This window comes from Schistocerca nitens, chromosome 7 (assembly GCF_023898315.1).
Source record: "Schistocerca nitens isolate TAMUIC-IGC-003100 chromosome 7, iqSchNite1.1, whole genome shotgun sequence".
NCBI lineage: Eukaryota > Metazoa > Arthropoda > Insecta > Orthoptera > Acrididae > Schistocerca > Schistocerca nitens.
In genome coordinates this window covers 67,807,660-67,831,677 of record NC_064620.1, presented here as the reverse complement: position 1 = coordinate 67,831,677, position 24,018 = coordinate 67,807,660, and the positions used below count along the sequence as shown (strand labels likewise).

At 44.2% G+C, this 24,018-nt stretch overlaps 1 protein-coding gene across 5 annotated transcripts in view; it reads left to right on the top strand.

Moving 5' to 3' along the window:
• Window positions 1-24,018, top strand: part of LOC126195447 (PSME3-interacting protein) — a 137,979-nt gene that overhangs the window by 69,108 nt on the left and 44,853 nt on the right. For 3 of the 5 annotated variants that reach the window (XM_049934074.1, XM_049934072.1, XM_049934075.1), the window contains exons 6-7: window positions 21,739-22,069; window positions 22,693-22,897. In XM_049934074.1, the coding sequence (XP_049790031.1) occupies window positions 21,739-22,069; window positions 22,693-22,756 (395 nt within the window). In that variant the 3' untranslated portion in view covers window positions 22,757-22,897. Of the gene's footprint in view, window positions 1-21,738; window positions 22,070-22,692; window positions 22,898-24,018 lie in introns of those variants that run through there. The other 2 variants (XR_007538609.1, XR_007538608.1) reach the window with 1 other exon arrangement.

Here is a 24,018-nt window from a genome sequence, read left to right as displayed (position 1 = left end):
CTTGAGTTTAATGCAAAATTTATTTATTTAGGTTACTTTATTCAAAAAGTATTGTTACTGGTTTCAAATTGATACAATTAAAAAAAGAAGGCTCTCGTGCAACCAATGTAACTTTACAAAAGCATGAACCAGTAATACGGTATTTTTTGAATAAAGTAACTTAAAAGCAATTTGTGGCTAGTTATTACTGCACACCATCAACAATTTGTTTCACATAAAAGCCACAGCCTCCAATCACATCTTGATTTGACAAAATAGTATCTAAGTAACTTAACATGAAAGAATGTTAAGTTTCATGATTCCTATTCTACTCTTAAGAAGTGCTTTCCTCCCCCGCTTCTATGTTTCTCTTGCATTAATTGTAGAGTTCTCTTCACTTTAATACTGTCATATTATCTGTGAAGCTGGTACCACTGTTAGTGAAATTTATTGTCATTACTTAGCCAATATCATTTATGTACTCCCTTGAGCTCCTCTTCATGTTCCAATGAGATTTTGTGATTAATTGTGTACTAGACCATTTGTTACCATTGTTTATTATATGGTGTACAACTTTGCTTCCACCTTTTTTCCCCAACATTTGAGGCTTTAGTGAAACAAATTGGTTACACATGTATTGTTCAAAGTATTTTCCATCGCTGGCCACTACTTTCTCCCATCTTTCGGGCAGTGAACGGATCTCGCGTTGAAAAAATTGTTCATCTTTTGAAGCGATCCACCAATTGATCCAATTTTTGACTTCTTCATGAGATCAGAAGTGTTGGTCAGTCAGGCCATGCACCATTGATCTAAACAGGTGATAGTCAGAGGGAGCAATGTCTGGAGAATACGGCAGGTGGGGTAGGACTTCCCATTTTAATGTTTCCAAGTTCATTTTGACCTCTTTTGCAATGTGGAGTCGAGCGTTGTCGTGCTGCTGCAAAATCACTTTATAGTGCTTCTCGCTGTATTGTGGTCATTTGTCTTTTAATGCTCTGCTCAAACGCATTAATTGCATTCGATAACGAGCACCTATGATTGTTTCGCTTGCTTTTAACAACTTGTAGTACATGACGCCGAGCTGGTCCCACCAAATGCAGAGCATGATCTTGGAGCCGTGAATATTCGGTTTGGCCGTTGACCTGGAAGCATGACGAGGATATCCCCATGTTTTTTGCATTTAGGGTTATCATAATGAACCCGTTTTTCATCCCCAATCACAATGCGATGCAGAAATCCCTTCCGTTTTTGCCTCTGAAGCAGCTGTTCACAAACACGCAAACACCATTCAATGTCTCTTGGTTTCAGCTCACACGGGACACAAGTTCCTTTTTTCTGAATCATGCCCATAACTTTAAAATGTTTTGAAATGGCTTGCAGTGTCACTCCCACTAATCATGCAAATTCTTCTTGAGTTTGACGCAAGTCTTCACTCAGCAATGTCTCCAATTCTGCATTTTCGAAAACATTCTCTCGTCCACCACTATGCTGGTCTATGACGTTAAAAATCACCATTCGTGAAGCATTGAAACCACTCACGACACGTTCTTGCACTAATAGCGCCTTCACCATACATACTTGAGAGCATTCGATGAGACTCAGCTGCTGTTTTCTTCATATTGAAACAAAACAGTAACACCTCCTGCAAGTGATGAGAATTAGGCCCGTAAACTGACATTTTCAATCAAGAACAACTTTATGATGCCGACACAAATCGACTAATGTTTGAATGAGGTTCTGTTGACCAGAGGTCCAAGCTAACTGCCTGATGTCTGTGATCTGTTTCTTTCGACCGCTACTTACCATTGTCGCTACCTATCGGCAAACAGCGGAAGCAGAGTCGTACACCTTGTAATGTTAGATTCTTGGGAAGATTTTGAACATGTTTGTTGGGTGAAATAAAAGTGCACTGGCTGTATATGCAGGTGATACAACAGGTCTCCATTTTCATCTGTGGATCACCTGGAACCAGTTAGTTGCTTACTGTCATCACTGATACCATTCATGGGTAATTTATTCATTTTCATTCCATTTCAGCAAAAGCATCATGTCCAAACTTCTTCTGTGTACCATTTTCAGAGAAGGATATTTTAGTAGTTTTACAATATTTTCAGGTCTAGATCTTTATAGCTCCTTTTCTGTGTTCTGTACTGTAAGTCCATCAGAAGTTCAATATTTTTGCAGAATGGAACAGTGCTTTCAGTTCAAAAGCTACTCCGCAAGTAGAAGAGCATGTATTTGTCTCCTCCCACCTTCACAGTAGGTGTGCCCCTCCGGAATCTGTGTGATATACACTCCCCCCCCCTTTTTTTCCCCCTCCTCCAACCTATCCTCCCTTCATTTCCAAGGAAGGACATAGCAGTTCTCAAAGCTGGGCTAGTTTCTTTTACTTTTATTGTGTGTATTGGCAGTACCGAGAATGTTTTCTTCTGAAGGTAAGTGCTGAACAACAATTCTATCTCTTACTTTTTTATACTATATCAGTCCATGGTGCTGTTGTACCGCAGGACTTGCTTTTTTAGCTTAATTCACAGTATTCGGCTTCTGAGACAGAAACATTTGTTAGATTGTGCTGAATGAAATATATGAACTTGTTTAGCAACCATTAGTCTGATACACAGTCTACCTGACTACAGGTTGTAGGTGGTTTTCCACACTTGTTTAACCAAAGTAAGATTGGTTCCTGGTTTCCTCCTCAGAAATGTGATAAATAGAAGTTCAAATACAGATACACAGAATCAAAATTTATTTGAATCACAATACCTTATTTACTCGAATCTAAACCGCACCTGAAAAATGAGACTGGAAATAAAGGGGGAGGGAAAAAAAAACAAAATTCCCGAATCTAAGCCGCACCTGAAATTTGAGACTCGAAATTCAAGGGGAGAGAAAAGTTTTAGACCGCACCTCCAAATCGAAACAAAGTTGGTCCATTGTAACATGAGACACAGTTTAGGTCGAATGGATGAAGATACAGCTACAGTAGTTTGGTTCGAGTCGTAAGCTTAACAGTTAAGCTGTACCAAGTAGCAATTTGCTATGTGTCAGGTGCTCTGTCCATATTTATATGTACTTTGTCTGGTTTGAATAGATTGCTTATTTTGCTTTGATCTGACAAGTGCCGTTCTCTTTGTTATAGGTGTTTATGTCACTTTAAGCTGGAAATGCATTATCAGATTGTGTCATGCATTGTTTGTCACATTCTTGTAATGAGTGTTTACGAGCTGTTGCCGCTCGCGTCATGGCTTGCTTTTGTGCGCGCTACCGCGGCTTACAATAAAAAAAGGGGAGCAATTGTCTCGTAAGCAAAACAATTGCAAGAGACTGCTATTTTTTGTTACTTACACTGCTGCTTTCTTTGATAATTATCAACAAGAAACAAATAATATACTGTTTAGCAAAAATTTTTCTCCGTTTGAAAATCTTTGCAGACGCCTCTTTAATACATTACATTCTGCACAGAAATTAGTCATCTTAGATTTAAAAATCTGGTCAGTTGCCGTGCTTCATTTCTGACTGTATCACTATTCAACATAAGAATAATACGAATATAAACATGACATGATATGTATATTCTGCGTTTGCTGTTGTCTCACTCTAGTTTCGTTGATTATTAGGCACGCAGGATTTAAACGAGATAGCAGCAAACACGAAAGAATACATGGCATAATGTTTACATTCTTCTAACTTTTCTTTTAATTTATTTATTGACGCAGAGGTTTTGGCGCCAGTATTTATCTTTGTGCCTACAAAGCATGCATGTGTAGCATTACATATATTCAACGGCAGAAGTTAGTTGTGGCGACATCTACCAACATTTTTCAGAACTTCCGTTTACTTTTCACTTGATTCTAAACCGCAGGCGGTTTTTTGGATTACAAAAACCGGAAAAAAGTGCGGCTTAGATTCGAGTAAATACGGTAATTTGTTTTAGGGTTAACAACAATTGCGTGACAGTAAAATGACTTTAAAGCTACACTATGGATGGTCATAAGCAGATCTTGCATAAGGAGACAGACATTGAAGAAAAAGAATATATACTTACATACTGTATTTACCCAAATATAAGACAGCCCTGTTTTTTCAGTGGCTTCTTGAGAAATTTTCATTTTTAAGAGATTCTGATGGAGCAAAATTACAAGCTGTTTTATTGACATAAAGCATCTGCCTAAAAAAATTAATATTATACCGTATACCTATTCTAAATAAATACAATTTATTGATTATTTGCATTTTCAGAATACTAGAAGGAATAAAATAAACAAAAAGATATTCTTTACATTAATTTTTAACTTCGCTTTCTTTTTTCATTTACTGTCAAAGTCAGTCATAAGCTTTTTGATTCTGGACACCCCCTACCCCCTCCCCCAGCAGTTTATACAACTTTCTGTCCTTTGCTACATGGTCCCCATTTTTGGGTGTAACCTACCATTCCTCTTCCAAATTTTACAGAAGTGCAGATCTTTCGGGGAAGGTCACCCAACATGACGTACATTCCACATTTTGTGCCTTTTTATCTTTGCACCCTTCCATTCTGGCAAAAGTGATAAACCGAAAACCCAACACAGTAGGCACCCCATTGTGGGGGGTTGTCAAGTACGTGCATGGTGATAGCCTTCTGACCCTGGTTAGGGATTGCATTATTGATGCCTGTGCTGGGAACTCCCTACATGTGCCAAGGAGTATGTGCCCATCATGGCCCGGCACAGGCACTGTGGCTAATAGTTACCCAGCCGAGTAGCCGTTGCTGTGGCTGGGTGGGACATGTTGGGAGAGCTGCCTTTCAGAGTGTGTGGCACCAGTATGGATGACTCGCAAATGAAGTGACCTAAACTTTCTTCCGCTGGTGGCTGCTTGGCCCAAACAGTGCATTCTTAACGAAAGGTTTACTGCAATGTGAAGAGATATGACCCCACAATATTTCCTTCCTTGTCTATGTGGGAGGAACGTAGGGCTAAGAGATGGGGGGGAAGCACTACTCACAATACTTAGTTTGTTGCAGGACCGAAGGGGACTCCCATTTTGGCCACAGAATCGTTATTTTTTCTTGAAAACCTTGAGAACAGCTTTGTGGAAGTAGCAGCAATTTTGAAAATGAATTTTATTTCAGTTCTGATTAAAACGACATCCTTTCCTCAATTGTGGTTGCAGCTTGCCTGTAACAAGCTAGATGACATTCCTGTGACTTATCTCCTCCCCATAACAGTCTCATGATGGTACAAGGTATCATCTTCCTTCTATAGACTGATGATGAGTTGCATGACAATGTGGGGTGACAGGATGTGTGTTTTGTTTGTCATATCCTGTAGGGACCAAAGGACGATAGGGTTGATACTAGGGACTTAATCGTGGTCTTTGAAGACATCTCATTGCCTGAAAAGGTCAAAGTAATGGTGTATAGATGCCATGTGAAACCCTGTGTTCCTCCTCCCATGCAGTGCTACAAATACACGAAGTTTGGGCACATGTGTTCATGTTGTAATACTAGCCTCATTACTTATAAACACCCCCCCCCCCCCTCTTCGTTGTCAACTGTGGAGAGCATTATTCCCCCTGTTCACCGGACTGCATTGTTTTCCAAAGAGAAAAGAAAGTCCAAGAATACAAGACTCTTGACTGGCCCACACGTCATGAGGCCAAGAATAAATATGATCATTTACATCCTGCATGTATGATGATGACATTTACTGTTGCTGTGAAGATGACATCCTTTCTAGAGGCAGTGTCCTCGACCTTCTTGCTTTCTAAGGTGAGCCCTCGGAGCTGCTTGCCTCACCCACTCCTCTTCTGGTTGGGGGCCCTCCTACTGTTTCCCCCATACCCAATTTGGGAGCATTGACACCCAACCCGGGGGGAGGGGGGGGGGGGGACACCAATCCCCAATCCCCAATCGCCAGCTGGACAAGTAACATCCTCCACTAGAACGGGTTCCTTCCCCTCCCAGTATTCTGCTGATCTGCAACCAGATACCAGCCAGTGGCTGACGGAAACAGTTGTAACATGGTCGCCATGCCACTGGACCCCACATGCACTGACTCAGTAACTGAGGCAAAGTTCCTGGTGGCCCCTGCTGTGCCACCAGATCCCCTCCCCCACAGCCTGCTTCAGAACCAATGTGTATTGATGCCGTATCCTCTCAGCAGTAGATCCTGAGGCATGATTTGCCTCCTTGGTCCCTTCATTTCTCCACAGGATACTGATACCATCCTCCAGTGAAACTGTAGTAGTTTATTCCACTATCTGCTGAGCTTTGATGTATCTTACGCATTTCCTGTGCTTTTTGCATTGCCTGCCAGGAAATTTGGTTTCCAGAATTGTGAACCCCTACCCTCTGCAGTTATTTTAAGAATCAAGCTGACTATGACAGAGCATCCGGTGGAGTTTGTATGTATGTTCTGGACTGTATCTACAGCGAATATGAGCAACTTGTTACAACACAGAGAATGTGGCTGATTGTGTGAGGATATCTTCCTCTGGTGGTGAAGTGTCTTAAAATGTATTGTCTGCACTGATTTCTCAGTTCCCCCCAACCCTTCCTCATTTTGGATGTTGTCGATCCCACAACCCTTTATGGGGTGGAATTATGACTATTGTCTGCAGTAAAACTATAGAAACTGTGATTGTATAGCTTGATCATCTTCTCCTGAATCCGTGTGCTCCCACACACTTCACTTTGGTATATTGATGTTATTCGGCCATTGATCTTTCCATTTGCAACACTGGTTTTTTCCCCTCCATCCACTAGAGAGTCCATGATGGCCTGTGCAGTGTGTCCAGTGAACCTCGAAATCTTGAAAACTTGGAAAAAGCTGGGAATTTTCAAAATCGGGAAAAACAGGGATAAACCTTAAATTTAAAAACCTTCACCTTTTAAAAATTTTTTCGGTGCCGATAATATTGATATAATGGATAGATAAAAAATTGCACGCACCTAGCGGCAGTAGGAAAACGCACGCACACACACGCACACACACACACACACACACACACACACACACACACACACACACGAAAGGATTTAACCTTTTAAGGTTTCGGAGCCAGTGGCTCTGTCTTCTGGAAGATGAGTTGAAGTGGAAGGAAGAGGGGTGAAGGAAAAGAACTGGAGAGGTTTAGGGAAAGGGGTAAAGTTCCGAAAAGTCACCCAGAACCCTGGGTCAGGGGAGGCTTACCAGACGGGATGAGAAGGAAAGAGATTTTTCCTTTTCACCTCGTGCGATTGCATCAGTACAGAAACCAGGTAAACACCCCCTTTAGATGGACAGCTATCACCCAATTAGTCTCACTAATGTTCGCTACAAATTGCTTGAACTGAATGTATGGTGAGCCAGCAGCTGTGTTTGTAACTTTAATCTCGGGGACCCAAGGTGGTATTTGCTGAGGCCTTTCTACTGCTGACAATTTGGTCTGCCTAGAGCGTGCAATATGGTCAGTTTCTGCCTGGCATCAACACCTTATTGCTGTCTTCTTCAACTTGCAAAAGGCTTATGACACCTCATGGCATCATTATGTCCTCGTTACCATCCATTAAGTGGGGTCTTCGGGGCCCCATTCCAAAATTTTGTCTGAAACTTCTTGTCACACTGTACTTTCCAGGTTCAAGTTGGTGCTTGCCACAGTATCGTCCATATGCCAAGGAATGGGGTCCTGCAGGGCTCTGTATTGAGTGAGCCCCTTTTTCTAGTAGCTATCAACGGTTTAGCTGCAGCTTTGGGGTCTGCAGCGTCACCCTCACTGTACACTGCAGATGTGTGTGTTTATTGTTGCTCCTCCAGTGTGGGTTTTGCTGAACACCAAAAGCAGGATGCCATATGAAAGGCGCAATACTTGACTGTCACCCGTAGCTTCCATTTCTCAGCTGCCAAGACATGCATCATTCATTCTGTTGCCATCGTAATGTCGATCCAGAAGTTGAACTCTACCTCAGTGACCAGTTGCTCAATGTGGTAGAGTCTTATCACTTTCTGGGATTGGTTTTCAATATTTGCTTGACTTAGCTTTCCCATCTTCGCCACCTTATGTGAACGTGCTGGTCACACCTTAATACTCTCTGCTGCCTCAGTAACACCAGCAAGGGTGCAGACCATTCTACACTTCTGCAACTTTCTGATCTCGTTCCATCTTCATTGTGGGAGTCTGGCCATACAGATGCCGAGCCTGATACACTATTACGGGGTCCAGCTTGTGACAGGTACCTTTCGAACCAGCCCTGTAAACAGCCTACTCGTGGAGGCTGGGGTGTCTCCACTACAGATCAGGCTCCAACAACTGCTACTCAACATGTGATACACATTCGCTGCTGCCCTGTGCATCTAATCTATCATTTCGTTCTTCCTGTTAGGAAGATTTGCCTCCCACAACAAGAGCCCAAGATGGGAATCACTATTGCAGTTTGCACGCAATGTCTCTATTCTGAACTCCAACTTCCCCCAATGTTGCATCTTGTCAGGGAGCAATTGCTTAGCCCCCCATAATCTGTACGCCACCCTCAAATCTGTGTTGACCTGTCCTTTGGACCGAAAGACTATTGACCCAAGGCCTATTTGCGCCTGTTTCTGGGCGTTCTTGATGCATTGCTGGGTTCGGAGGTGGTATACACTGAGAGCAGTGGTGTTGATTGACATATTGGTTTTGTCCTACACACATGCAAGGTGCAGTGAACTATGAAGTGTGCTGCATGGATGCAGTGTACTCACTGCACAATTGGTGGCCATTGCTCGAGCCCTTGGGCATGTCAATTTTTGCACTAGCGAGACATTCTTAATCGGCCGTGGCTGTCTTAGTAGTCTTCAGGCTGTTGACCAGTGCTACCCTGACACCACTTGGTTGTGTTAATCTAAGATCACCTGTCTGACCTTCATCAAAGTGGACGATTGGTCGTCTTTGGACCCCAGGTGATGTTGGGACACCAGGGAAAGAACATGCTGGTTGTTTGGCAAAGTTAAGTATCAAGATGCTGGCTTTGGAGATGAGGGAACCAGAAATGGATTTTCAGTCAATTCTACGCCATCAGTTGTTGTAGGCGTGAAACACAGACTGGTGTGACGTGGTTTCTCTGAACAAACTGTGAACAGTAAAGGGGACCAGGGTCATGTGGTAGTCTTCCCTTTGTGCTTCTCACAGGGAATCTACCTTCCTCTGTCGGCTTCATATTTACCACATGTATCTGACCCATGGCTTATCCTACTGATGGTGGCCCACATCCTACTACACTGCCCCAATTTGGCCTTCTTACAGTGACAGGTTGCCTCTAGTGCTGGCAGACAATGCCAGAGTGGCGGATGTGGTTTTATGTTTTCCCCACGAAGATGATTTCTCCTCCTCTCTGGGAGATAGGGTATTCTGCCCTAGTTGGCTGCTTGAGGGATTGGAGGTGTACCTCGTCACCTGCTCTGAAACAGAGGAGCCATTGCTTGGTGTTCCGACCTAGCTCCTGTGCTCCCACCTTTTTGATTCTTCTTACTCTTTTACATCTGTTGTTGGTTCTCATCATCATCATCATTTTCTTTCCTGAGATTTTATCAATTTGTCCACATCGCTTTTTTTCTTGTGGTGATGGAGCGTGAGGAATCCGGTGCATCTTCCATCGCTGTAACGTGTCATAGGGGCCTCCAACTGCTTTGTGTGTGGAGTGACTCACCCACCTTCACCCTCTTAACCCTCTCACTTCTAGTTTCTTCTGTCTCTTGGTTTTATTGATTCTCAGTCACAATTGAGTCCATTAGGATTTGTCTTCTGTGTCCTTCCTCTCAGAGGACTCTTCCTGACTTGATGCATAAAGGATGGAGGTACTGAATACGTCATAGTGTGTGATCTTTTTAACCCCATCAGTCCAATTGTTCGTGACACTCTTCCATTGTATGTGATCTTACGATACGAATTTTTTGAATTCTTTCATAAGACAACCATTTAAGATTCTGTACCAGAAAATAAGGATCCACTAGTCCAATGTGGATATAGTGAGGGTTTATTTAACCTCCCCCCTAGAGTGAGGCTTTGATCTCCTTGTATAGCTATTCGTTGTAAATCTGTCACCGTTGAGCCTTGAAAAGTCTATTCACAACAAATTACAAAAAATCATGTTGCCAGGAATTATATGATTTGTGTTGTTCTGTGCTATTAGATCCTTAACTTTATGGATGAGGTGTCCCCTGAAAAAATCCAACATCAACATTTTCCCCTGTTAAGCAAAGAGCCTGGCATTCTGTTCCAAACAACTTTCAACAGATCTAACATCAGATCATTTGTCATCCATTCCTTTTCTTGACAGCTAAAGACATGTCTTGCAGGCAGTTTTTCTTTCAGTATCATTTTCGTATCAAGGCTACACAGCACCACTGTATTTGTGGCCTTCTCATTGCCAGAATTTCTTATAGGCCAATTTTAATGCCCTTCACATAGACAGTAACATTTTATGGCATATCAAAATAAACAGGCACATGATTTGTTGTTATTCATATGGTGTAGCAAATAGTCAGCCTGTTTCATGAGATTGATTATATGATGCTGGTACGGAAGTAGTTTTTCATCAAATGCTGCGAGATGTGGAGCCAATTTTGTTCTATGTCGTAATGTAGGCATCTCCCCCTTTGTCTCTCTCTCTCTCTCTCTCTCTCTCTCTCACACACACACACACACACACACACACACACAAGCCAATACTTACTTCTATTTGAATTATATGACACATGGAACTGGAAAATTTCTGTTTATCTCTAGCACCCTCATTTGGGTAATTTTTTAAGTAACCAAGAAGTCTTCATTGTATTTCTCTTGCACATACTGAACAAACTGCTGCTCCAGTTCGTCAAACCTTTCCTGCTTTGGTCCCTGGAAAGTTTGGCTTGTAAAAATGACTTTCTTTACTTTCTGACAATATTATGGAAAGGATAGAATGCTACGCGCTCCATATAGAGGAGACACTGATTCATGGACAGGCACAACATGAAGACTGCTAAACATTTAGGCTTTCTGCCAAAAGGACTTCTGAAACTGAAAACACACATACATTCACATAAGCTCAACTCAGACGCACAGGACCACTGTTTCTAGCCGCTGTCTGTGGACTGCAGCTGCACCTGACAGGAGCAAAAATCTAATGTGGAGGTGTAAGCATGGAGGAGGACAGATAGCAGGGTTGGGATGGGGATAGGCATAGCACTGCTTGTGGGGACCATGTAGAAATGTGATGTGGACAGTGTAGGGCTGCTAGGTGCAGTCGTGAGGTTGGGAAATGGGGTGTTAAAGGAGAAAAGTATAGAAGAAGAAGACTAGTGGATGTGTTGGCAGAATAGAAGCAACTGGATGGTCCAGCTGTCTCTTTGCCACTGTTTGGTGATGGCCATTCATGCGAACAGCTTATTATTTGTCATGCTCACATAGAAAGCAGTACATTGGTTGCAGCTTAATTTGTAGATCACATGGCTGCTTTCACAGGCAGCCCAGCCTTTCAATAGGATGGGAGATGTCTGTGATCAGAATAGAATAGGTGGTAGTGGGAGGATGCATGGGACAGCTCTTGCATCCAGTACTAATGCAGGCATATTAGCCATGAGGTAAGGTGTTGGGTGCAGGGGTGGACAAGGGATGAACAAGGATATTGCATAGGTCATGTGGGCAACAGAATACCTCTGTGGGAGTGTTGGGAAGGATACGGGGTACGGTATTCCTCATTTCAGGGCCCAATGAGACATAGATGAAACATTGTCAGAGAATGTGATTCAGTTGCTCTGGTCCTGGGTGGTACTGAATCATGGGAGGTTGGATGGTGGATATGTGCAAGGTGGTAGGTGACTGGAGAGGCGAGACATGGGAGATCTGTTTCTGTGTGACGTTGAGACAGTAATTTTGGTCTGTGAAGGCCTAAGTGAGACCTTTGATATATTTGGAGAGAGACTGCTCATCACTACAGATGTAACAGTCACAGTGGCCAGAGACAGTGGTTTTTTTGTGTGTGTGTGTGTGTGTGTGTGTGTGTGTGTGTGTTTTGAGTCTTTGTCCAATTTTAAAATGATTTCAATTCCGTCTGCAGATATATCCAGGCAAACTACAGTTTAAACATAGTAGATGTTGATAAAAGCCAAGATTGGCCCTCACATTTGCCCTAATGCTCAGCCAGGCTGTCACTGTTCCCCCCCCCCCCCCCCCCCCAACCCTTCCAAATTCTTCAAATCAAATCTGCACAGGCCCTCAGTTGAGAAGCATCATCTGTAAGTGTAAGGGCGACCCCTATACTTGTGTCACACTATATAAAAACATTGATCTCAGCAGAAATAATTTAATCTTAAAATGTAAGACCAACCTGTGTTTTTTAAATTACGATACTGGGCAAAATCTTCATCTTCTACTCAGTTAAATCTATAATGCAGGAAGTTTATATGGGAAAAAAGTTGATAATTTTGGTGAAAAAATGGGCAAGGAAAGGACAGATAGAAACAAACTGCACAACTGTCATTTAGTCATATGATTACTGTGCATATGTTTCTTCTAATTCTTATTGATCAAGTGAAAGAAAGCGTCAGTACACTTTTCATTGTTACCAATTGGAGAAACAAAACTTGTGTTTCATAACAGGTTTGTATTGCCTCCTCACTGCCTTTCAATCCTCATCTGTTCCGTTACTATGTTCATAGCTAGAATGCCCCCCTCCGGGTTCAGGGGTAAGAATAGACCCACGGTATTCCTGCCTGTCGTAAGAGGCGACTAAAAGGAGTCTCCAAAGTTTCGGCCTTGTGTGTGATGGTCCCCTCTAGGGTTTGACCTCCATCTTTCTAAATTCTTCTGAAGAGCGAGCCAATTGGGGAAGGGCGTCTTACATGGTGCACTGTATCCATTGTGCGTTGAGACCTTTAGCCGGCTTTCTCGTTGTTGCAATGCTGTCCCACTCATTTTCCATCTCTTGGGCGAGGATACGTCCCTGGGTGTGATTATCGCGCTGCGCTGTGCAGTGTTGCTTTTTGCTGCGATGACCACCTTGGACATTTTTGCACCTAAGATCCAGCACGGTAGCCAGTCCGTTGCGGTGGGGCCGCCATGTACCCTGTTGGTTGTAGCCCCCTGACAACACAGGGATCGCTCTACTGATGCCTGCGCCGTTAACTCCCCACATATGCCAAGGAGTAGATGCCCATCTCCTGGGGCATCAGGACTCCCGGCAATGGCCATCCTGCCAGGTGGCCTTTGCTGTGGCTGGGTGGCACCCATGGGGAGGGCATCAGGGTGGATGACATGCAATGAAGCATGGCACATCTTCTCTTGCTGGTGGCCAGCCACCAGAAGTCTCTAAGCGTTCAAAAGCTCACTTTAAGGCTAATGTGTATGACCCCAAATCGTTCCCCTCCCTGGCCACACCATGGGAGGAACGAAAGGCTATAAATGACAGCGAAAGGTATTCGCCTCAGTATCTCGTCTGTACCAGAGCTGACGGGGAATCCTTTGTGTCTGTGAAGCCTCAGTTCTTTGTAGAACATTTAGAGGACAAGTTTGGGGATGTAGAGGGCTTGCCCAAAATGCGGTCAGGATTAGTCTTAATAAAAACAGCATCCTCTGCCCAGTCACGAGCCTTGCTCGCTTGTACAAAGCTGGGGGATGTTTCTGTTACTATCACCCCGCATAAAAGCCTAAATATGGTCCAGGGCATTATTTTCCACAGAGATCTTCTTTTACAGTCCAATGACAAGCTGCGCGCCAACTTAGAGAATGAGGTGTCCATTTTGTCTGGCACATCCACCTGGGTCCGAGGGATCGCCAAGTTGCCACCGGTGCCTTCATCTTGGCCTTCGAGGGTGACACATTACCTGAGAAGGTCAAGGTGATGGTGTACCGTTGTGATGTCAAGCCATATATCCCTCCCCCAATGCGGTGCTTCAAGTGTTGGAAGTTCGGCCATATGTCTTCCTGCTGTGCTTCCAGCCTCATATGTTGCGATTGTGGTCGATCATCCCATCCTGATACTCCATCTATGTCAACTGCGGAGAGCACCATCCCCCTTGCTTGCCGGACTGTAAGATTCTACAAAAAGAACGGAAAATAATGGAAAACAAGACCCTGGATCGACTGACCTATACTGAGGCTAAGTGGAAATTTGAATGACTTCATCCAGTACGCATGATGTCCTCTTATGCCACCACTCTACATCTACATCCATACTCCGCAAGCCACCTGACGGTGTGTGGCGGAGGGTACCCTGAGTACCTCTATCGGTTCTCCCTTCTATTCCAGTCTCGTATTGTTCGTGGAAAGAAGGATTGTCTGTATGCTTCTGTGTGGGCTCTAATCTCTCTGATTTTATCCTCATGGTCTCTTCGCGAGATATATGTAGGAGGGACTGCTGGACTCATCGGTGAAGGTACGTTCTCGAAACTTTAACAAAAGCCCGTACCGAGCTACTGAGCATCTCTCCTGCAGAGTCTTCCACAGGAGTTTATCTATCATCTCCGTAACGCTTTCGCGATTACTAAATGATCCTGTAACGAAGCGCGCTGCTCTCCGTTGGATCTTCTCTATCTCTTCTATCAACCCTATCTGGTACGGATCCCACACCGCTGAGCAGTATTCAAGCAGTGGGCGAACAAGCGTACTGTAACCTACTTCCTTTGTTTTCGGATTGCATTTCCTTAGGATTCTTCCAATGAATCTCAGTCTGGCATCTGCTTTACCGACGATCAACTTTATATGATCATTCCATTTTAAATCACTCCTAATGCGTACTCCCAGATAATTTATGGAATTAACTGCTTCCAGTTGCTGACCTGCTATTTTGTAGCTAAATGATAAGGGATCTTTCTTTCTATGTGTTCGCAGCACATTACACTTGTCTACATTGAGATTCAATTGCCATTCCCTGCACCATGCGTCAATTCGCTGCAGATCCTCCTGCATTTCAGTACAATTTTCCATTGTTACAACCTCTCGATATACCACAGCATCATCCGCAAAAAGCCTCAGTGAACTTCCGATGTCATCCACAAGGGCATTTATGTATATTGTGAATAGCAACGGTCCTATGACACTCCCCTGCGGCACACCTGAAATCACTCTTACTTCGGAAGACTTCTCTCCATTGAGAATGACGTGCTGTGTTCTGTTATCTAGCAACTCTTCAATCCAATAACACAATTGGTCTGATAGTCCATATGCTCTTACTTTGTTCATTTAAACGACTGTGGGGAACTGTATCAAATGCCTTGCGGAAGTCAAGAAACACGGCATATACCTGTGAACCCGTGTCTATGGCCCCCTGAGTCTTGTGGACGAATAGCGCGAGCTGGGTTTCACACGACCGTCTTTTTCGAAACCCATGCTGATTCCTACAGAGTAGATTTCTAGTCTCCAGAAAAGTCATTATACTCGAACAAAATATGTGTTCAAAAATTCTACAACTGATCGACGTTAGAGATATAGGTCTATAGATCTGCACATCTGTTCGATGTCCCTTCTTGAAAACGGGGATGACCTGTGTCCGTTTCCAGTCCTTTGTAATGCTACGTTCTTCTAGAGACCTACGGGACACCGCTGCAAGAAGGGGGGCAAGTTCCTTCGCGTACTCTGTGTAAAATCGAACTGGTATCCCATCAGGTCCAGCGGCCTTTCCACTTTTGAGCGATTTAAATTGTTTCTCTATCCCTCTGTCGTCTATTTCGATATCTACCATTTTGTCATCTGTGCGACAATCTAGAGAAGGAACTACAGTGCAGTCTTCCTCTGTGAAACAGCTTTGGAAAAAGACATTTAGTATTTTGGCCTTTAGTCTGTCATCCTCTGTTTCAGTACCATTTTGGTCACAGTGTGTCTGGACATTTTGTTTTGATCCACCTACCGCTTTGACATAAGACCAAAATTTCTTAGGATTTTCTGCCAAGTCAGTACATAGAACTTTACTTTCGAATTCATTGAACGCCTCTCGCATAGCCCTCCTCACACTACATTTCGTTTCGCGTAATTTTTGTTTGTCTGCAAGGCTTTGGCTATGTTTATGTTTGCTGTGAAGTTCCCTTTGCTTCCGCAGCAGTTTTCTAACTCGGTTGTTGTACCACGGTGGCTCTTTTCCATCTCTCCTTCTGCAGTTCCCATCGGTGCACCACACACCGTCAGCTCTCAGAGCCAGGGGACCACACCTGCCCCCCTGTTGCTCCTGCTCCATCTACTTCAGGAACAACACCCCCCCCCCCTCCCCCCCAACCATCGGGGACATCAGTTTCCCCTTCCCAGCCGGAGAAGCGTAATACTTCTTCGGCTCCTCTTGCCAGGAAGGGGTCCCTTGGGGACCTCCCTTCACAAGTTCAGGCCAGCGGAAACGCGGATACCCGCAAGTGGCTGAAACAACCACTGGTCGCTGGTCGTAGGGCCTCACGGTCGTCGTCCGTCCCTGAGACTGACCCAGGGAAGCCCTCCCAGCCTGAACCACCAAAGGCACAGCAAGAGAAGCAGAAAAAGAAAAAGGTTCCCAAGAATCCCGACATTGCGGTGGCACTCATCCCACCGCTTCCTACAAGCTCAGCATCTGAGGACGAGGTCAAGATTCTGGCGTCTGCTGAAGACCTGGATCTCGCCGGTCCCTCAGATGCAATGGATGCCACTAATGCAGGTACTGAATCGGTGGCAGTGAGTGAACAAGCGGCGTAAACTGCCTTCTCAGTCCCTTCACGCCTTTCTCAGCCATGGACAATATCATCCTCCAGTGGAACTGCAGCGGTTTCTTCCACCATCTAGTTGAGCTCCAACAACTTATCAGCCTTCACCCTTTCTTCTGCATTGCTCTTAAGGAAACTTGGTTTCCAGCAATGCGAACCCCCGCCCTCCATGGCTATCGGGGTTATTATAAGAACCGGGCAGCTTATGAAAGGGTATCTGGTGGCGTCTGCGTCTATGTCCTTCACTCTCTTCACAGCTAGTCTGTCCCTCTACAAACACCTTTAGAGCTGTCGCTGTTCGGGTGTGGACGCCACAGGCTGTTAATGTCTGCAGTCTGTATCTTCCACCGGATGGTGATGTCCCACAGCATGTCCTCGCTGTGCTGATAGCCCAATTGCCACCACCTTTCTTGTTACTGGGCGACTTCAACGCCCATAACCCTCTGTGGGGTGGGTCAGTGGCAACAGGTCGAAGTGCCACTGTTGAGCATGTATTGGTACAGCTCGACCTTTCCATTTTAAATGATGGTGCCTTCACACATTTCAGTGTGGTGCATGGCACATACTCCACCATCGACCTTTCGATCTGTAGCCTTGCCTCTTACCGTCTGTCCAATGGAGTGTGCATGACGACCTGTGTGGTAGTGACCACTTTCCAATCTTTCTGTCACTGCCACAGCATCACTCTTCTGAGCCGACCTGCAGATGGGCTATGAATAAGGCTGACTTGGATATGTTCTCATCCATGGCTGCTGTTGTGCCTCTTTCTAATGAAGCCATTGATGCGGTAGTTCACTCGGACACCACTGGCATCGTTACTGCCGCAGAATCTGCCATTCCCCGTTCTTCTGGGTCCCTTCGGCATGGGACTGTGGCTTGGTGGTCGCCTGATATCGCAGAGGTGATTAAAGATCGCCGGTGGGCGCTCCAGCATCACAAGCGGCATCCATCTTTAGAAAATCTCATCGCCTTTAAACGGCTCCGTGCGCGGGCCCGCTGCATAATTTGCCAACACAAGCAGGAGTGCTGGGAACGGTATGTCTCCACCATTGGCCTCCATGTCTCTCCCTCGCAGGTCTGGGCCAAGATTAGACGCATCTATGGCTATTGGACCCCTGTCAGCGTCCCTGCACTGTCACTGAATGGGGCAATTTGTACTGACTGCGGCATAATTGCCAACCGCTTAGCAGACCATTTTGCTCTCAGTTCCGCATCTGTGAATTACCCACTGGGTTTCCGCTCCATTAAAGAGCTGTTGGAACATCGGAGCCTTTCATTTCACACGCGCCATCCTGAATCCTACAATGTCCCATTCACTGAGTGGGAATTCCACAGTGTCCTAGCCGCTCCCGGGCCATATCGCATCCACTGTCAGATGCTGAAACACCTCTCCGTGGACTGCCAGCGACGTCTCCTCGACCTTTCCAACCCTATTTGGGTCGAGGGTGAGTTTCCGTCACAACGGCGGGAAAGCATTATTATCCCCGTTTTGAACCAGGCAAGAACCCATTGGAGGTGGACAGCTACCGCCCCATTAGCCTTACCAACGTTCTTTGCAAGTTGCTCGAACACATGGTGAGCCGGCGGTTGAGTTGGGTACTCGAGTCTCGGGGCCTTCTGGCTCCGTCTCAGGGTGAGTTCCGTAAAGGTCGCTCTGCCACCGACAATCTGGTGAGCCTGGAGTCAGCCATCCGTACGGCCTTTGCCCGCCGTCAGCACCTCGTCGCTGTCTTTTTCGACATGCGGAAAGCGTACGATACGACATGGCGCCACCACATCCTCTGTACGATTCATGGTTGGGATGTTCGGGGTCCACTGCCGATTTTCCTACGAAATTTTCTGTCGCATCGTACCTTCCACGTGCAAGTCGCGGCCTCCCATAGTTCCTCCCGAGTTCAGGAAAACGGGGTACCACAGGGATCTGTCCTAAGTGTCTGCCTGTTTTTAATTGCAATTAACAGGCCCGCTGCAGCGGTGGGAACGTCTGTCTCAGCTTCCCTGTATGCTGATGACTTCTGCCTTTACTATAGCTCCATTGGCATTGCAGCTGCTGAATGTCAGCTGCAGGGAGCTATCCGCAAGGCGCAGTCTTGGGCTGTAGCGCATGGCTTCCAGTTCTCGGCTGCTAAGATCTGCGTTATGCATTTCTGCTGGCGACGAACAGTTCACCTGAGCCGCTGGCGAACTTCTTGCTTTGGTGGAGACACATCGTTTTTTGGGTGTGGTTTTTGATGCCCGGGTGACTTGGCTCCTACATATTCGGCAGCTTAAACAGATGTGTTGGCGGCATCTTAATGCTTTGCGGTGCTTGAGCCACACCAGCTGGGGCACCGACCGGACTACCCTCTTACGGCTCTACCAGGCGTTAATCCAGTCCCGTCTGGATTATGGGAGCCTGGCTTATGGTTCAGCACCCCCATCTGTGTTGCGGATGCTGGACCCAATCCTTCACAGTGGTATCCGACTTGCCACTGGTGCTTTCCGGACCAGTCTTGTGGACAGCATACTTGTGGAGGCAGGTGTCCCTCCACTGCGGTTATGGCGCCAACGTTTACTGGCTGCTTGAATTGGCACAGGGCCCGAAGGACTCAGTCCCTCCGGAGGCCTTGTTCCGCCGCATTTATTCCATACTTGCCACATATCAGGACTCTGGCATTGTTTACACTGACGGTTCGATGGCTGCTGGTCGTGTCGGTATGCTCTGGCTGTAGGGGACCACTATGAACAAGATTCATTGCTGGCTGGCTGCAGCGTTTTCACTGCTGAGCTGATCGCCATCTTTCGTGCCCTAAAGTATATCTGCTCCTGCTCAGGTGAGTCCTTCGTTGTCTGTAGCGACTCCCTGAGCAGTTTATGAGCTATCGACCAGTGTTTCCCTCGCTCTCATCTGGTGATGGCTGTCAAGGAGTCCCTCCATGCTCTTGCCCGATGCGGCCACTCTGTGGTCTTTGTGTGGACCCCAGGCCATGTTGGGATACCCGGCAATGAACATGTAGACCGCCTGGCCAAACAGGCCACCAGTGAACCAACTCTGGAGGTAGGCCTCCCGGAGACTGATTTGCGGGCAGTCTTACGCCGCACAGTTCTCTTGCTTTGGGACGCTGAATGGCGCGATCTGACCACACCTAATAAACTCCGTGCTGTCAAGGAGATGACAGCTGTGTGGCAGTCATCCATGTGAGCCATTCGCAGGGACTCAGTCGTCCTTGTCGGCTCCATATTGGCCACACCCGACTGACGCACAGTTATATACTGCATCGTGAGGTCCCGCCTCTTTGTCGTTGTGGGGCGGCCTTGACGGTGGTCCACATTTTGTCATCCTGTTCACTTTTAACTGTGCTCAGGCAGACATTTGCGCTGCCTGATACGCTCCCTGCCCTATTAACTGATGACTCTGCTATGGCAGGCTTAGTTTTGCGTTTTATTTGGGCAGGGGGCTTTTATCATTTGCTCTAAGTGTTTATCTTTATTTTGTGTTGAGTCTGGCATTTGGCCTACGGTTTTAGACTGAGTTTTTAATATGTTTCTTGGTGGTTGGCTTTTCCTTTTTTTCTCTATGGTCGGCCAACCACTGTCACACTCTGTGTGATTTTAATTCGTTTTGTTTGGTCTTTGTCTAAGTTTCTCTTGTCCTGTGTCGACTGTCTTCTTTTCCTTGTTCACTTTTATTCTGTGTGGGTGTTTTTAAGTTTTGGAAAAAGGGACCGATGACCGTAGCAGTCCGGTCCCTTTAATCCCACAAACCAACTAATAGCTAGAATGTCTCCCTTAACTCTGTCGCTGCTACAGATGTGCTCTTTGCATTCCATGCTGAGGCAGCTTATGTTATGGTTGTACTGCTCGCCAAATGCTGGTGCCTGTGCTGAGAGACAGTATTCTGGCTGAAATGAAATACTTATCACCCAATTCTTCAAAAACTGTTAGGTGAAAAAAAAATTGGTTTTTGCATATCTTACAAAATAATATCTCCACTCAATAAAGAACTGAATTTCTTTTCTTTATCTGCCATACTCTGCTGCAGCAAATTAAGTAAAACATTGTGTGAACTTTGCATATGGTTCATTTTAGCTCATACATTGCAGTGAATTAAATGCCGGTAATGTATCGTGATTTTATTTAAAATTGAGACCAGAATGATACTTCATTTTGTTCTTGAGTTAATGGGTTTTATATCTGATGGACAGTTGGGTGCAAAGCACCCTGTTCCATCCATGTGGGCTTGCCGGCTTCTATGAAATACTTATCATGAGTTTTTAGCTGGACAAAAAATATTTTCACTTCTTACAGTATGATATCTTTGCTTGATAAAGGACTAAATTCCTTTTCAGTATGTGCCACAATTACTGTGTTGCATCAAATTAAGTAAAACATTGCACAAAATTTGAACAATTTTGCAGAGGTGTGGTTGAATTTGGCTTGTGCATTGCAGTGAATGAAATACAGATAAGATATTTAAATGTTATTTAAAACTGAAAGCAGAAGGATATCTCAATATCTGAAGGACGGTCACGTGTGGAGTGTCCATTCATATCCTTGCCATTGTGAATCTTGTCATCATAGCAATCGTTGATGTTTCATAAAAGAATCAAGATACCAAAACAAGGTGTATTTGCAAATAATGGCAAACAATGGGGCAGATATATTGTGTATTAAATACTCGAAAATTTTTTATTCATTGAGATATGGGAGTAGCTGATCTGCAGCAGTGAGAGATCAGCAGCCAATGACACATTCAGGTGGACATAGCACTGTAGGAAAACCTAAGCGTCATGCATATACACACCCATAATACCTGGGGAATGGCGTGGCAGTACGTATATACATGCGTACAGCAGCGAAAGATAAGTCATGCGTTTGGAATTCCTTTTTCTTCTCTTTCATTACATCTCTCTCTGTCGTTTTGATTTTACTTTGCTATGAGTTGTTCTTGCTATATTGAACATTTACAAACTACCAGTGAAATGTCAGAGATTATTACATTAATGTTCTTACCTTCAAGCTTCATTGTAAATATCATACCTTTGGGAGGGCAGCATAAAGACATCTACTGTAGGGTTATTTAAAAATGTATGTGCTGTCCTGTTGAAATAATAACTACCCTTAACATGTCTTTATCTCTTTTTTACAGAAAACAGCAATGAACAGAGTAAAACAGAAGATGACAGTGGCAGCTCTTCAGATCATGCTGAACTCAACAGCTGTGAGACTGAACAAAATACCTCTCCTGCTTCACAGAATTCTGTCAAGAACATCAGTAGTCTCCACTGTATTGGTATCTTACCAGGTTTAGGTGTTTACCCTGACTCAAGTGACAGCGAGCAGAGTTCAGACACAGATGCGGAGCTGACTCTATCATCAGGCTATGACCTACTAGGTCGGAAGCTGGCTACAGGTGCTGGAGGTGCAGCTGCACGCAAGGCTGCACAGCAACAGGCCAAAGCTGCTGATGCATCGGGAAGGTGAGCGCTCAGCGCTCGTCATCACAGCATTCTGCGAAAGGATTGCCTACACATTCCACCTATGCGTTTCTGCTATGTTAGAGTTGTTGGCTGGTGCATTCGGGAACTGACCCTTTATCTGGAATTCTGTGTGAGGCTTGTTTTCCAGCCACTCTTTCATAGTCACAGGAGACATTTCTTAATTGAATGACATATCTTGCAATAGTGCAAAGAAGAGTTTTAGTAAAAATATCCATAACTGTGCTTTCAGGTCATTCAACTGTGATTTTTAAAGGGACAGATATTTTCCCCCCTTGAAATTTCACATATGTTGAACAATGTATAATTTGTTGAAGTATTCTAGAGCTGGGGGCTTTGGGAATTTATATCCACATATTTTTACAATTTGCATTGAAAATTCATTTTGGCTGTAGAACAGATGGGTGGAATGGCACAAAGTTCTGATTTTGGCAGTTGCTTACATCTCATTCTCCTGCCCTTCTTCGCATTATCTTACTTTTTACCCATATGTTTTGCATATCTAATCATTGCAAGAAAAATAAAGTGCTGTATTCTTTCAATTGCTGGACAGAACTTTGAACTTGTGGGAAGGTGCTGAAAGTTGATGGTTGTTCTGATTGCAGTGAGGATGTCGATCCAGGTAGTTATGACAGCTGCATTGAAGATGATGAATATTTCAGTGAATGAAGACATCATGATCCAATCTGGAGCATTCCACAGCTTCTATCAACAGTAGTAACGGAACATATGAAAGTCAGTTGTTTAATAATGTGTGTATTTTGTTTTATGTGCTTTCAGTATGAGTTGAAATAAAAACTGAGATGCTAATATGTGTGATACGTCTTAGGCAATTGATTCCCACCACTCATTGTTACTAAAATACTAAAAACAAATGCATAAAATGTAAAACTGTCATGTTTTAAAATATTGCAATGCTCATTTAATTGCTTTGTTATGTCTCCAAGCCACATTAATGTCCAGTGATTGGTTAACACATCCTTGCCCAGGCACATTTGGCTTATGTTGATTTTGTTACAACCAAGGATTAATGTTAAAGTTGTTTCTTTGTGTTTGTCTTTATTTCCTATATTTTGTTACTGTAACCTGAGTGTTTGTCTTAACAGTATGAAAATGAAATAACTGCATCCAAAAATGCATGTGTGAGGTTGAGGAGTTCAGTTTGTAGGTAGATTTGTTTTGCCTAAGGTCATCTGTTGTATGTGTATAGAAGATACAAATAGTGTAATGCATAATCCTTATGACAGGAAACAGCATTTGTACATTCATACACCAGAAAGAGTTGAATAAAAATATAAATGTACAATAAGTTTATTTTTGAGTATACACACTAAATTTGTCACACATTCATGTAAATTAAATGTAAAGTAAAAAACAACTTGTTTTGCAGATTATTTTAAATAAGTTAATTGGATTGCTATAGTTCTGTCAAATTTTTATGCTAAAATGGAGCATTACATGTTGAGTCCTATCATATCCCTAAATAAAATCCCATGAAACAAAAAAGAGGGAGTTAGGAGGAGTGGCAACATAGAAACTGGAATCCAGAATGTTCTGTAGTGTAAGTTTGTAGAGGTAGATGTCTGTATTAACAAGGGAAAAATGTGAAGTTGAATTGGGGCATACATTTAGTAAAATCCAAATAGTTAATAATGGAGATATCAGTTATTTTTTCAGATCAGTGACAAGGGAAAATTGTCCAATCTGACATGTCGAAACTCACCGTGAAATTTTTTCCACAGGAAAAATGCAACCAAATAAAAAGTGTCAGAATTTCAGCTGCTAAGACACTGTGCATATATTTTTTTCAAACTGTTGAAAGTTGCCAACACTAGAGCTGGAGCAGACTGCTCATCCAAAACACATCTGGCACACGGCTTTGCATGATGATGCAGCAGTCAACAGATAACAGAACACAGTTTGATTGTAAT